We start from the raw sequence: 16,315 nt of genomic DNA, 5'->3' as shown, positions 1-16,315 counted from the left end.
AGGTTAAGTTATTCCAGTCTGCATGTGTTTTTAATAATAATAATAATAATAATAATAATAATAATAATAATAATAATAATAATTGTTGTTTGTAAAGATTGTTTTGTTTAATTATTAATAGGACAGTCTGACGTTAATGCTGAAATAAATAGGCTAGATAGGCTATGTCGATGTTCACCCTCCTGAATATGACGTTTTATGGCTTCCAAATAGCGTATGTGTGTCCAACATTATAGTAATGACAATTACAAGAGGAAACTTGAACTCATAAAAACCTCCTTTGTTGTAGTTTCGTGTCAGCCGCAGTGACGGAGGCATTAGCTGCGCTGCAGTCGGCGCGTGCACTGCGGGGGTGCATTGCTACGGGCAACCGCGGCTCTCAAGTGCTCGACATGATCTCTCTGGCAGTTGCAGCCAAGCAGGGAGACGACATTACTTACAGGGAAAAGTTTTAAAAAAACAACTTCATGCTGTGAGGATTTTTTCTGACGGTTTAACAGATATGACTGACATACTGCGGCTGGTGCCCGAAGCGGACACACGGACTTTACCTACTCTCTCCCAGCTCTCTGAAAACGGTCGGACAACCCCCCCCCACACCCCCCTACACACACACACACACACACACACACACACACACACACACACACACACACACACACGCTTTTTTTTCTAATGACTGTGTGGTAAATAGTTTATTCTGCTGCTTGTAGTTTATAGTCTGTCTATACACTGCTAGTAAAGTGCGCATGCGTCTCCATTTAACCACATAATGTGTTTTTTTTTCAGATATCAACTGTATTTGGGCTGATATGTCCGCCTACATTGAACGTCAGATGACCTCACAGAAGGTTAGCCCATCTATCTATCTATCTATCTATCTATCTATCTATCTATCTATCTATCTAAACATGTACTGACTGATTGATTGACTGACTGATTGATTAAAACAGGGGGTCCACCTGGCAGGACTGGGGACCTTCACCTTCTCTCAGCAGAAGTTGGACATAGGAAACAAGTTCACAATGATCCAAAGACCCATCTTTCTCCTGGCTGGGAAACTAGTCCAGTCTCTGGGTTTAAAGCAGCTCAGGCCGCTGGCTGCAGGTGAGCGAATTTTTGAAGAAAAGCTATAGGCTACATGTGACTTCTGAAGATTTATTTAATCACAAACTCATCTGAAAAACAAAAAGAGTGCCACCAAATGGATAAAATATATACAATCAGGAAAATTAAAGGCCCTAAAAACATCTTTAATCAACTTTTTACTATGAGTGATGGAGTCCTATAAAGACACAATGTAACACGTTTGGTTGTTTTAAGAGATTTCTTTTTTTTTTCTGTGCTTGTGATAGCACATACTCCCATGCATCAATCGGGATTTAGAAATATTTGAATCAGAATCTTATAATAGTTGGTGGTTAGGTCGCTGTCAATCAAATGTGATCCAACGACAAAGTCCTCATGAAACAAGCTGAGTTTTTTTTGTTAAACTCTTAATAAACGTAACTAAACATGTTTTATGACTTTAATTGTTACCTATTTAATCATGAATATATAATGTAAAAAAGCCTTATTTTGAAGTTATATGGGCTTTAAGTAAAAAAGGGAGAAATGAGAATGCTGGACAATCATAGCTGCATTAAAATGAGGATTATATTATTATATTATAAGGATTTGTTGGTTTGTGTGTATGTCCCTTGCAGCAACACACCTACCAGTTGTGCAACTGAACTTTGCAGCTGTGTCACAAGATACTCCTTTCAGTCGTGACGTAGTGGAGGGCTGCATTAGAGAAACTCTTCTTCTCCTCTTCAGAGCTTTGGCCTCTGAACAAAATGTATTCCTCACCTTCCAGGGAATTGGAGTTTTGTCGTTCAAGAACAACAAGGTGGCTCGCTTACTCATACTGTATTTCTAAGTTGCAGACTATGACCACTGCTTTTCTGGTAAATGTAATGTCATCTGATGTTATTCAAAGGTGCGGATGAAGTTCAACAGAGAATTTATTAATGCCATGGATGGAACTGGTCGGCTGCTGTTAGCCTTTAACAATGTGAGTATAAAGAAGTGCATGTGTGTTTGCATGTTACAGTTAGTATGTTACAGTGCATGATACAGTACAATAGGCTATATAATGAATGTATATCATATGTATTGATACAGATCATCTTTACTTTTGCCCCTGCAGAGACCTGGGAGCAGTGTCTCTTTACTGTCTGGTGGCCTGTCCAGGCTGCAGAGGCCACAGACTGCCAACCCTGTCGCCTTGCCAACTGTCTGCTCTCCTCAGCCTGACAATAAAGCTGGTGACAAAGATCTATGGTGCTTGTCACCAGCTCCAGACCAGAGGAATGCAGGAAGTGAAAGAGCTTTTTGCACTAAATTAGGTATTGAATCAAATCCAGATCCTTTCAAATCTCCTATCAACTTGCTGCAAAGGAAAAATATTTCTTTTCTTCGTAGCTGAATCTGAAATAAACATGTGGGGGCTTATTTGATTTCTTGCTGAAATGTTAGCTGACTCTCCGTTAAATATAAAGCTACAGGCAACGGCCGATTAGCTCAGCTTAGCATAAAGCTAGTCTGGCTCTGTCCAAAAATAACAAAATCCACCTTCTGGTGCTTCTAAACTCATTGATTAACACGTTATATCTAATTAGCTTAATCCGTACAAAAAACTACGTGTAAAAATGACAATTTGGGGTTTTATGGGGAGTTATGTGCAAAATTTCTTGGGAGCAGTGACTTCCTGGAGTCTCGGCTGGTTGTCTGGTAACCTTTTGGTAACGATAAGACTCGAGGAGGTTTTTGTGCATACAAGCTAGTTGTTTTCCAATGCTTCCAGCTTTATGCTAAGCTAAGTTAAGGCTATTGTGCGTAGTTTCTGTCGCCCCCATGAGGAATTCTAAGTAATGACAACAGAACTGTTGACGCGTCCACATGATACAAGCTTTCCATGATCGCGCGTCACCCCCAACCCTCCTCCTCACAGTTGATAGTTGCCAACGAGGACACGGCGGATTAAAAAAACATGATGGACTCTTCAGAAGAGGTAATAAGTATTTCCCAAAATGTCAAACCATTCCTTTAAGCTGTGTCAGTTCACTTGAAGAACTGGTTGCACCAACAGTTTGAGGTGGAGCACCGGTTCACAAGTTACGCAAAATGACTCAAGCTTTTACTTTCAATTTGGTGTAGGCTACTATAGGCAATATTTAAGAATGGGAAACTCTACAGCTAGTTATAAAAGACTGAATTTGTTAGAGCTTAATGAGTCTAGGAATTTAACCTACTGTACTTGGATCTGCTATTGAAACCCATCTCTATCAAAAACTGAATGAATAGGGTGCAACAAAGGTTAAGATACAGCAAAGAAAGAATAGCTGTTGAGTTCAGAATGAAAGAATCAATAACGATAAATCTGGAGCTGCCATTTAAAGAGCAAGATAAGTTCAGTTACGTTTAGGAACAGTGAACCTACTCAGACTTGTATGTCTCCACAGAAGTTCCCCAACAGAGAGAATCTAAATCTCATCAGCCACTGCAGCCTGCCAAGATGAAAGCTGTCAGCCTGTCTGAAAACCTGAATCCAAAACCCCCCATGGAGGCCACAGACAAGTACAACACACACAAAGACACAAAACCACACAGACAGACAAGCACACACAATCTATGGGGAGGTACAGTTTGCAGTGCACAGAGCTGTTGTTTGCAGGTAGATGAGTCAGTGAGAACTGAGAGCTCAGTGGTGGTCTTACATTGTTACAGTCCTGAGGCAGCTTCCAGCTCCATCAATGATGCACAACTACCTGTGGGACAGATTTCTCTTCTGTCATTACCTATCCACACTGTCAGAGAGCGAGAGCACGCACGAACACACACACGCACACACACACTTAACTTGGAATAAATATCTGGATAATCACTTTATTCATTTGGTTTCTATAAGAAATATTTTCAGTACATCTCTTTTTCTGGTTCAGTAAAATTATAAATAACTTTTATTATTTGTCAATCCACACACAGTAACTACAGTTAAAATGTATCTTTCGCAGATCCCCTTTTACACAACCTAGGAAGGATCTAAAGATAATGTGTAAAGTTAATTATATGTTCATGTAGACATGTTTACACCAATGTAATAATCTGTGAAGAATGTAACACTTAATTCAAAATTTCTTTCGCACAAGGAAATCACACTGCTTAGATAATCCCCTTTACCGTATTAAGATAACACCAAACTGCACATGTACAAGGGACATCGTTCTCTTTGATGAACAATATACAGAAGTAAAGAATCTGTTTCCCCTCCCAGGCCTACCACCTCCATCACACCACCAGAGGTCACTCCCAAACTAGAGGAACCTCACGTGAATGTTGGCTGCTCTGGCCACACCCGTGCTGGACAGGTGAGTGTTTGTCATAGATTGTATAATAAGGGGGCGGAGCCACAGTGACGTTACCTATCGGTTTGTGGACTACATTTTTGAAGCCCCTAGCTTGGCATTTTGGAAAGCTGTAGCTTTGCGAAGCCTCTATGATGATTAACATGGCCATTAAAAATAATGCAGGTTTAAGGCACTTCAGCATTGGCTTCACTTTTCAGACCTGTAGGCTATGTCCACTTCTTTTATGTCTGTAAAACCCAAACAAGCATTCTCTACAAATTTGAAAGCCTGTGAGGAAAATGAAAATAACTATATGTTCACGTTACTAATAATTACAGTTTATGATTGTAATAACTGTTGTTTCTTGTTATCATAGGAACTGTGCTACCTGTGTATGCAGCGGGCACAAAGAAATGTTCCAGTCTATCTGAGGGAGCAGCAGCAGGCAGAGGAGAAAGTGTACGAGAAACTCTTACTGCTTGAAGAACAACAGAGAGACAAGCAGTACATGGACGAAGAACAGGTGTGTGCGTGACCTGTGTGTTTGCGTGAATGCATTGTGTGCACTTGGTGTGTTTGACAAGGACAAGGACAAGAAGTGAAGCAAATTGGCATCTTGCATCATGCGTGCAAATTTGATTGCTGGAATGCTTGTCAATCTGTGTTAATTCCCCTGTAGTCTCGCTTTGCCAGACCTTCCTCCACAGCGCTGGTTTATTGGCATTTCTTTAAACCAATCACAATTGTCATGGGCGGCGGACGAAGCCACGGTGCCGCTGCAAAATAGCCTCGGGAAGGAACTTGTTTTGGTGGAACATGTGTACATTTAAAGGTTGTTTTAGTCTTGCAACAGAAAACTCAGATTCAACAGATAGTCTAGCTAGCTGTCTGGATTTACCCTGCAGAGATCTGAGGAGCAGTCAACCGTAGTCCTCATAAATCGACCCAAATTTAAAATTCTAACACAAAGAAAGCGACATGTAACGGACATCCGGCCGAAAAGAGCGTCACCCGGCAGAATTTCCGGCGGCAACGGAGTAATCCCGGAAGTGGAACATCGTCGACAGACTAATTCCCCTGAAACATCCAAACAGCCTCTTTGAGCTAAATGCTAATGTCAGCATGGTTACATCAGGAGGTGTAATGGTTACCGTGGTCACCACGTTAGTTTAGCATGTTAGCATGCTAACATTTGGTAATTACTGTTACACAAACACAGCAACGGCTGATAAGAATTTTGTTAGTTTTGTAAGTATTTGGTCATAAACCCAAGTATTGGATAAAAGTACTTTTTGAGCTAATGATGGTGCTATATGAAGGGGATCACACAAGTTATTATGATCCTGAGGGGAACATGAATGAACCAAATAGCAATCCATCAAATAGTTATTTGTCAATAGTAGTCAAGATATTGCAGTCCGGACCGACTCAGAGACCAACATTGACCTTCCCAGAGTCTTTGTGATTTGTGAGTCCTGGGATTTGGGGATTTTTTTGTTGTTTTTAGTCAAAGCAAAACACAGACTGTGGATGGAGAAACTGCTGGTCCCATGGTCAGAGGCAGAAGTAAGATACAACTCAAGCATTATTTCAAGAGAAAGTGAAAGCAGCAATAAAAACACAATAAAAATATCTCAACAATTGAGGAGTTAAGGGTGGTTCCAGACTGGTTGGGGCCAGAGAGCTGAGAAAACAGCTTTATCCTTTTTATAGCACTGGGAAAGAGGTGTTGGACATGTGGGATATTATATATAACATTTTAAAGTGCTTTGCATGTTGACTTTGCCAATATTATTTCATGGTTCAATAAAACGTCCCTCTGAAAAAAGTTCATGTTTTACCCTGTATATGTCATGCTCTCAATGTCTATTTCTTCCAGTCAATATGATGATAAAAGGCGTTTGTTTTTGTGTGTTCATCTGGCAGGAAAAGCTGAATGAGCATCGTGAGCATGCAAAGCAGGTTGCTACATTCAACCTGAAAATGTCAAAGAAGAAAGAGAAAACTTACTGTCCTCTCTTGCCTGTGAGTAGAACCTGGACGTTAAAGCGTTTCAGGATTTCAGTCCTGGTAACTTAGCTAACACTCCTTGAGCAGCTGGTTTGTAAGAAGTACATCAGAGGAGGGTCTGTTTACAGTGCAGCCAAACAAACTCATGTTGTTTTACTGAATCTAAGTACATTGAATGGCTATTGCAGAAAAAATGCCGAGCATAAATACCAATCTTGTACATTATGACTTTAAACATGAAATAAGATGTATTAACGATTGTCACTCACTGCATCTTTTTAAGGTAACTCAAGCTGTTAAAATTCAAAGTCTTCTCTGGGCTACTTGTCTTTAGACCTCATTTGTCTTCCCGGCTCGGCCCTTCACTCCTGCCAGGAGGATCCAGCAGCATCGCTACATGAACGAGCTTCAGAGCCAGATAGAGACACGGCGGCAACATGATGTTCAAGACCAGCAGAACCGTCTCCTCATGGAGCGTCTAGACCAGGTCCAGCTGGTCCAGGAGTGAGTCCTTAACAGCGGTACTGCTCTGGCATTTCATATAGTCATCTGTTGTGATAAATAGTGTGTCATCTGGTGTGTATGTGTGTGTGTTTTAGGATAGCTTTGCAAAAGGCTCAGCAGCTCCAGCAGAAACACAAGAGAACAATGCATTACAAGAGGGCTCTGGACACTCAGGCAAGAAAATGTCTTCACAAAGTTGACTTTCAGACTTTTGCAAAATATGAGTGAGTATTCTTTGTAGTCTTGGTATTGTAGCACAGTTACAAACATAGCAGCACAAGCAATTTAACAAACAATGATTTGAGTTCATGAAGTTAACATTAGGTGATACATGTTCTTGCATTTCAACATGTTTTACAAATACTTGCAGCAAGAGAGAATACTTGGTCATTGGTTTTTATTATAATGTTAGTTTTGGTTAACATAATAGCTCTGGTGTTAATAGGCTTTAAAGATATATATATTTTAGGTGAATTGAGATCTTTTACAGAAATTATTTTGTCCCTTCTGTATTCCTTTCTGATTACGAAAGCATCTCAGGTTCAGATACGATTATGGATGGCTAACTGTGCTGTTGTGTTGTTCAGCTTGAGGAAGGTTGTAGGTCAAAGGAAGGCAGCAGAGTACAGCTGCCGCCCATCCTGCCAGTTAAAGGAACCAGTGCCAGCAGGCTGTCCAGACCAAATACTTAAAGCATTAAAAAACATTATAAATTGGATCTGGTTACTTTGTTTATTACACCATTAGAAGATGTCTGAGTCACATCATATCATTAAACTTCCATTTAAATAAACCATTTAATTACTGGATTTATATAGTAAGTGTAGCTTACCTGATTTTTTTTTTCTGACTCAAAAAACAAAACTCAAACAAAAATCATTCCAGTTTCTTTGTTAATAAAGAAGCATAAATTTACACACCAAAGTCTGTTTACAGGTCTTGGGGCGCTGACTTGTGATGTCACATGACTCAGCATTGGTTGTAGCTGAAGACTTTAACATTACAAAATAGAAATCTGGGGGTGTGGAGTTCTGTCTGTAGCCCACTCCTCATCTCTTAGGCAGTTTAAGGCTGCATTAGCAGCTACTAGCATAACACACCGAATCTGGGACTGAACTGTCAGAAGTTGAGTTGTATTGAGGGTAGATTTAGACAAGGAAGAATAATGCATGGCATATTAAACGATAGTTATGGTTCTGCTGCATTGAGTTTGACATATAAAAAAAACCAACTGATAACCAATATTTATTTTGGGATAACAACAAAGGGCACCAGCAAAATAAAATTCACTGGGCTTTGTTTTGACCTTGTGGGCCACCACAGCACATCTGGCCCAGAGGCTGTATTATGCCATGGTCTGCTCTATGGTAACCTTAAAACTGAAATGAGTCTGTTCTGTCCTTTAGGTGGGAGATAAGAAGTGCAAAGACCCTCCAGAGTGCCAGCATGACAACTCCGGGTTTAACCGCTGTGAGACAGCAGCCAATAACGCAGAGAGCCGAGAGAGGGCACAGAAGGTCACCTCTGTTTCTTAAACCTAATTTTTCCACGTGGCCTCTTGCAGATGTCAGAAATAAGAAGTCATAGTTGTTTAATCATCTCTGCATAGTTTTTCTGCAATGACAGTGACAGAAGAGGTATTCAGAACCTGAAGTAAAAGTAGCAATACCACAGTGTAGAATTAATGTGCTATTATTATAAATTATATTATTGGATTATTCATTCATTCAATCATTGATCCATTAACATGTAAGCAGCAGTTTTATGTTGCAGTTGGTTGAGATGTAGATAATTAAACTTCTTTAAATAGGGTAGGGTGCTTAAACTTTAAAAATGCATCACATTTTGTTGATCAAATGTTTTATATGTAAAATGTTTACCAGCAAAAGTATTACAAATTATAGATGTTAGATAAATGTGGTGGAATAAAAACTACAATATTGCCTTCTAAAATGTTGTGACGTTAATGTATAAAGTAGAATAAAATGTAAATACTATGTAAAATACAAGTTTCTCAAAATCATACCTACAGTATTTGAGTAAATATACTTCTTTTCTACCACAGTTTTTTGGTTGACAGGCAAACAAATATTCTCAGGCCTGTTACTGTAAGTCTTGTTGTTGTTTTTTAAATTGGTCTACTATTTTATCAAAGTTAATGTGATTTTATTTTGCATACTGGCAGCTCTTCCGGGTAAATTTCAGTGCTGCCACTCAGAGGAAGAAAGAAGAACTGCACAACCGCCGAGAACAGCTGGAGAAAGAGAGAGAAGTTCTCAAACACAACAAAATGGAGTGAGTAAAGGAAGGGGGGGTGAACAAAATGGATAACAATCAAGAATTAGAGAAAAAGCAGAAACCTAAGTCCAAAAATGTTTTCTTTCTGTGGAAACTAGTTTGTCTTTCTGTGGTATGTTTTCTGTCCAGGTTAATATTGGACCGCATTAGTCGCTTTGAGAAGAAGCAGGACATCAGTAAGTCACTGGAGGACGAGTGGAGTCGTAGTGTGAAGCTCAAACACCAGCGAGAGGACGAGGAGAGGCAATTCCTGAGGTGTGTAGCTGTACGACTGCATAAACATTCACCCATGCACTTACATCTATTTAAATAATCATACGTGGGTTAACCTTTCATTCACACAATTTGGTACTTAGTCTGACTCAGGCATGGGCCGGTATAACATTCTGACGGTATGATAACCTTCAGCATAAATATCACGGTTTCATGGTATTGCAATGACAGCTTTACAATGTGTTATTTTTTAATTTCCTAAATGTCCGGATAAAAAACATCAACTTTTTTTTCAATTGAACACAATATATTTTATTTTTAATCACACTGCACACTGGCAGGGAGAAGGATTTCTTAACTGCACTTTCTGTCCTTGACGACTCAGCTTATACCGCAGGAACAGTATGATGGCAAATTTTAGAGGTTTTGAAACCGTAACTTTTTCAAATCGCGGTATACCTTGAAACCGGTAACCGGCCCATGCCTAGTCTGACTGGCATTACAGTTCTTGCACCCTGGGACAATGTTCCTTATTTTAGTTCCTGGCCCATTCTGACATCTTACATACAAGAATTTAAAGTGGCTTGATTAAAGGTAAAACATATCCAACTTTGAAAAGCTGTAACACATTGCTCTAATTGTGAATAAATGCTCTCCTGAGTTTGGCTACAACATTCATCTGATTGCGATGTACTAGACCTTGGTACTGACCGACCTAAAAGATACACCGTGGCCTACATCATTCATGCTATACAACATGTTTTTCTGGTCACTCAACCGTTCTTTTGCTTCTTGCTTTCTGTCTGTGGTCAGGTCTGCTGGTCAACTCCTGGTTGATAAGCTTGAGCAGTATAGGCGCTGCTGCCAGTGTAAGAGGAGGACCACCAACTGTGGAGAGACCAACATCTGGAAAGACTCCTATTATCTTTCTGGCTCACAGTTCATGATCTGATAAACAGTGTAGCCTAGAGCAGGACTTACACATCAATACCTAAACAAGATCTCAACCTTTGTAACTCATCATGTGACGGTCACTAAAGATACTTGGATGTTTTGGTGTGCAGCATGCACTATCCTCTGCTCCTTTCCTAAATTAGTCTTTGGAGTTCATGTTTGTTGTACTTTGTATTTTTCCTAGAATATGGTTGTTTTTAGTATTTACATATCCCACGTTTGCATGTTACAATAATACTCACCCATACAAAAGGTTTGTAATATTCACAGACAGGATTTTACAACTCTGGAAAGTTATCACAGTGGCAACTATTTTATCCTTTGTTGTTTAATAGTGTTAAAAATTAGCTGATGTCAGCTTATTTTCAATCCATTCAGAAACCAGATAATATGGCAATGACCTACTTCACCGTAGCAACCAGCAGAAACACGTTATCAACCATCTTAAAGTCCCACAGTAACCTCCTGGAACACCCTACCAATCATCTTAAACATCTCAGCAGCCACGTATTAATACAATAGCAACCACACCAAACACCATAGCAACCACCTAGAAGCAATCTAGTGACACTCACAGAAACTTACAGTACCCAACACTTTAGAATCAACAGCAGCACCCTAACAGCTACTCAGCAATGAAATAGCAATGCCCTGTATGTTATTCACCCAGTGTACACTATGTATGCTAAATAGATTGTAAAGCCCATTGAGATGAATTTGTGATTTTGTGTTATAGAAATAAAACTGACTTGACCCCCTTGATCAAATCTCTCATTCAGTTGGGTTAAGAGGCCCAGTGTACTAATGTAAGACTTTGTATTATTGGAGACAAAAACTAAGTAGCTGCAGTAGTTACTGTAGCATGCAGGTAGAAGTTAATGTTAAACTTTGTAAACATGGCTTACACTCAGTTACAACAAATAGGAATCATCCTCTCTAGTAAGTGCCGTTTACGTAGACTATAGTGCAGGTGACGCCATATTATCATGTCAAGTTTGACTGTTAAAAAATAAATAAAAAATGTTTCTGCCTAGGTTTCTGCCAAAGTAAAAAAACAAACATGGTTAACATAAAAAACGTTTTGTTTTTGCTTCTGAAAGGCTTACACTGTGAAAACCCAGGGTGTTCATCAGTGCAGCACATTGGCAAAGTAAGTTAAGAGACTGTCTGTGGTGTCTTTGAGAAGTACAGTACAAAGAGATGAGAAGCAACAGGGCCCCAACAGGTAAATCATTGTTTTTCTTCATAAGCCATCATTGGTTGAAAACAAATTGGAGGAAACATAAGTATGGGGGAAAAAAACAAGTTGAAGATGAAAGAAGGTATGCAGCCTCGATGTGGGAGGATTGGTTAATGCAGTGAAGAGTTTCTATAGATGATAAATGTGTTCCAGGATCATAACAATATTATTCTGGCTGTGGTCCCAGTTCTCTCTGAAGCCAGAATTCCCTTAATGAGCTCATGGAGGCATTTTACCAAAACAGATGCACAATTGACTGCTCAACACACTGGCTGATTAATTTACTAACTGACAGATAGATTATGTGTACGGACAAATATGTGTGTGTAGGGAGGGGGATATATAGCATAGACTGTATATGTAGTGGTACAGAAACCTCATGGATGTTGTATCTCAGGAAAGAGGTATGTGATCCAGAACAGACCTTACAATAAAACAGTTGCTTTATAATACATTACTGCTGCAGACCTGCAGGTCAAAAAATTACCTGTTGAGATATGCATGGGGTAATCTATACAAGAGTCAGAGATACAGTCATAGATGTGCCAAACTGCACAAAACAGTTTAAACAAAATTCAGTGCGTGAGACATTCCGAGAAAATGTCAAATACTCACTCACTTTTCTCCTCTGTTTTAACTGTTTGCATGTGTCTGTGTATAACCCACCCATATCCTGCAAAGTCGTGTGGTGTGTGTTATTAGGGTTTTGATAAGCCCTTGTCGACTTACCCTTAAGCGATGTTCTATTACTCTGTAAACACATGGATTTGAGAGGGATCGACCCTTGAAGAACTGAGGAAGGGACAATGTTAGCATGTTGACGTTAGGGCTTGTGCTTAAGGGCATTTTTAATTTCAAGTTTCCCTAAACATTATGAAAAAAACAACTATTAGTTGAAATGTAACAAAAGCTCTTAATGCTCTTTTACTAATCATATTTCGAGCATGGATCACTTGCTCTCTGGGTGGTTTGTGTGTTGAATAAAATATTAAGGATTTAGGACTTGGAATCAACATCTGGTGACTACATTTGTTATGGATTCATCATTGTCTTTAAGTGAGGTGATGTCGTCCAAGCTGGGTCATTGGAGAGGATTGAGGGGTTATTAGAGGGGTGGAGGGCACTGTCTCATGGGGCATTTATGCTCCCCTAGAGGAGCAGACAGCAGACCAACAGCAACATACTGTATGCTGTTTGTCATGCACTTGTTGACTGATAGCCAATGGAGGGAGTTATATGAGGCAGAGCAAATTTGCACAACAGCACAAAAGTGTCCTCATGTACTATAGTTGACTCAAATGTGAGCCACTTTTCTCTGGAGGAAATCTGTGAAATGTGTGAAATTAAGGACACTTGTGAAACACCCTCTATTTCCTCTCTCTTCCCTCTCCTTTTCTCTTTTGTGTGTGCATGTTTCAGTGTTTCCCAGGGCTAGTAGATCCAATGGATATTCTGGCAGGCAGATTGTGGTTGGCTTTTTGACAGTTAGTGTCCGAGCTTCATTTCAGATCCAGATGTTTCCACCCTGCCCACACGCCATCCCACAATGACCAGAGCACAATCCCCATGAACCAACACATGGTGAGAGCAGGCGGGCTGCGTCTTTGAATCACAGCCAACATATGATCAGTTGTTTACACTCTGCGAGTAACTAATGGAGAATGATACTGTGTGTATGTCCACTGTAAGAAAACCTGGTATGTATAAAATATAATAGTTCAATGAAATGAGCAGGAGATATGTATAGTCATGTAGTTTAGATACTTTAACCCTTAATACTATGTCATGATCTGTGTCAAAATGAAGATATTTTAAAGCTGAACTAATCAACATTTTTATATTACCATTGGATCCAATGACTATGTGTAAGTGACAAACCCACAGAGAATCACACTGCAGTTCCCTCAGCTCATTTTAACATAACTTTATACTGTTTTGGTTCACTCTCACTGCTCTCATCAACCTGGCCAGCACCAAACAGCAAAGTTAGCAACTGGTGAACATAGTGGAGAAAACAGCAAACGCAAAGATGCAGATATGTAAAGCTATGGATTTCTCCACAGTTGAAGGGCTCAAGAACAACATATGCTTAAACTGTGTGTTTGTCTGCTGTAACATAAGCCGCAATTGTTAGTATATCCGGCTATACTATGGGTTACAGGTTATGTTAAAGAAAGCAGTTCTTTAATGTTGCCAATTGTCGTTGTGTTCTCTTCTTTTTTTTAATCGTATGGTATTAAGTATCAGTTCAGGCACTGTTCAAGCACTGGCACCATTTTAAAAGTATTGGGAAACAGAAAGCTTTACAGGCTTCGCAATTCATGTTTAAAAACTGAATGAGAAGCTATGAGTCTGTTTGCAATCACTTTTTTCTCTGACAAAAAAAGTCTAAATTACTCTAAGTTATCAGAAATAATTGATGATGATGAAAGTGAGATCTGTTGTTGATTAGAGTCATTTTCAGCACGTCTGAGAAGCAAAAGCTGTTTCCAGTGATGAAACCAGTACAGACCAGAAAAACCACGCCTGCTCCCTAAAGCTCTTAACAGCGTGTCTTAAATACAATATGAACACGTGAGTGCACACGCACATGCACACACAGTCTCTGTCTGTCTCACACAACCATGCAAAGGGCATCTAAGGCTCACACACTCTGCATGTCAAAAAATGTAATTTCCTGACACAAACATTATTCTACTGTTCTATTGAAGACTCCTCCTTTCCTGTTCCTCTTCCGATCATAAAGGTACATCCTAATAGTTCACACATGAATAACAACAACACAGGCAGATGCACAGAGAAATGATTTGGACTGTTGCCTAAGGGCAGCAGTAGTTGTATTATATGGATTTGGACCAAACTCCCCTTCTAATCTTCCTCTTTTTTCCGCATTTTGCAATTTCTCTGACCTGCAACAGTACATGATCATCCTTCCTCTGTCTCCTCTTTAATTGTTTTTCTTTTGGACTTTGATTAATGTCCTTCTAGATGACTACCCATCCTTCACCACCTCTTCTCTACATATTTAGCCTATCTTACTTTCATCTGTACCTTTGCCTGTCTCCAGTGTATTATCTAAGGTTCCTGTCCACTGTAACACAATACAGGTCTTCAGTTATAAGCATGAAGACACAGCTGCTGCAGGGAGCCCATCTTGGCACAGGGAGGTCAGCATGGATGTGTGTGCGTGTGCTGTGGTTTGTTGTACAATGCCATTCAATGTGTACAGCACCATGCGTAATTAGAAACCGTTTCTCAAGCTTAAAGTTACTTCACTGCACTTAAACCGCTCATCCAGTGGGCTGCAATTTACACAACATAATGACTTCCATGTTAAGCAGAAAACAAATTAGCTATAAAGCTTCTCAAACCGAGTCTGAGCTGCTTGGGTAGCATGTTGTTTTATTTGCTAAAAGGAGCAGGTGGAGTTTGCATTAAATGCTTTTGAACTAAAATTAGTCAAATGTTCTGTTGTGTGCCTTTGTGTGTATATACGTACATGTGCACATCTACATGTTATGTTTGTGTGTTTCTAAGAATTCAGCTCTCTCTCATGCCCGTTTATGGTCAAACTATGCTAGCAGGGTCACTCAGAGCACAGTAGACATGGGAAGAAGGAGAGAGAGTGATTGAGTGAAGGAGATAAACTAAAATATGTGCTTAAAAGCCAGTCATAAAATATAAAGCTCCCACTGTTAGTTACTGGTTTGTTTCAAATTAATTTATACTTTGCGTCCTGGCAGAAGTTTGGGTCTGTACTTTATTATTCGACGAGGGGAAAAAAAGGAATCACTTACTCATTAAATTAAAAAAGTTATCACATTACTTTCATCATTACTCAAAAGCAAATGTAATTAGTTACATTAATCCACCGATCCTTTTGTTACTAAGCATATCCCTGTCAAAGGTAACTATAAACGTGACACATTGTGGTTTCACAAGCAGTTTGGAGGTATTTACTGACCATCAATGGTGGAAGAAGTACTCAGATCCTTAACTAAAGTAGTGCAAAAACACTTAAAGCACAGTAAAAGTCCTATATTTAGAATCTTACTTAAGTAAAAGTACAGAGCTATTATGAGCTAAATGTACTTCTCTGATATATTTGTGGATTTGTGTTGTAGTAAACTTATATATTCAAGAAAGGGCAACTGAGGCTCATCAAGTTTATTCTATTAGTTCATCAAAATGGAGATTGACTGAAGTACAAGTTTTTCTACATCACCCACACTGTGTGAGTCACAGTAAATTGGATGCAGGCCGGCCCCCATGTCATCACTTGTTAATCGACTACAGTTCATTCGCTCCGATCCCTCTGCACTTGTTTTGTATCCTGTAATAACTGAGACAGAGGGTGTCTCCTGATATGATGAAGGAACCCAGTGAAGCCAGGAAGGTCCCAGTGAGCTGTAGCTTCAGCTGAACTAACAGCTGGAAGCAGATCATGGTCAAGATCATGGTTGTGATATTGCAGCACACTGCTGCTCTGCCTGAACAACAACACCACATTCGATGTCTGTGTCTGTGTGTGTGTGTGTGTGTGTGTGTGTGTGTGTGTGTGTGTGTGTCTGTGGTTGAATAGGATTCAGAACAATACCTCCATTCCAGCCCCTTAATTGCCTGCTGCTAATGAGCGGAGTCTTGATAGATGTGAACAGCTGGGAATGATGGGAAACTAAAGAAAGATGGAAATAATGTTGATAAC

The 16,315-nt window shown here is 39.7% G+C and overlaps 1 protein-coding gene across 1 annotated transcript; it reads left to right on the top strand.

Moving 5' to 3' along the window:
- Positions 1 to 315: 315 nt before the first annotated feature.
- LOC144515207 (coiled-coil domain-containing protein 81-like) lies at positions 316 to 11,269 on the top strand. Its single transcript, XM_078245842.1, has 16 exons — positions 316 to 578; positions 790 to 851; positions 954 to 1,107; positions 1,707 to 1,891; positions 1,982 to 2,056; positions 2,192 to 2,390; positions 3,507 to 3,621; positions 4,319 to 4,412; positions 4,768 to 4,914; positions 6,318 to 6,416; positions 6,736 to 6,905; positions 7,001 to 7,079; positions 8,312 to 8,422; positions 9,091 to 9,200; positions 9,333 to 9,458; positions 10,230 to 11,269. Exons 1-16 carry the CDS (start codon positions 503 to 505, stop codon positions 10,366 to 10,368), a joined length of 1,941 nt encoding a protein of 646 aa, XP_078101968.1. The 5' UTR covers positions 316 to 502; the 3' UTR covers positions 10,369 to 11,269.
- The last annotated feature ends 5,046 nt before the right edge of the window (positions 11,270 to 16,315 follow it).

This window comes from Sander vitreus, chromosome 1, assembly GCF_031162955.1.
Source record: "Sander vitreus isolate 19-12246 chromosome 1, sanVit1, whole genome shotgun sequence".
NCBI classification, from domain to species: Eukaryota; Metazoa; Chordata; class Actinopteri; order Perciformes; family Percidae; genus Sander; species Sander vitreus.
The sequence above is the reverse complement of the archived record's forward strand: the minus strand, read 5'-3'. Positions and strand labels throughout refer to the sequence as shown.

Coding starts and splice junctions, on each gene's coding strand:
- LOC144515207 (XM_078245842.1), top strand. CDS start 503: ATGACTGACATACTGCGGCTGGTGCCCGAAGCGGACACACGGACTTTA. Junction 2,391..3,506: donor AGCTTTTTGCACTAAATTAG/GTATTGAATCAA, acceptor ATGTCTCCACAG/AAGTTCCCCAACAGAGAGAA. Junction 7,080..8,311: donor AGAGGGCTCTGGACACTCAG/GCAAGAAAATGT, acceptor TCTGTCCTTTAG/GTGGGAGATAAGAAGTGCAA.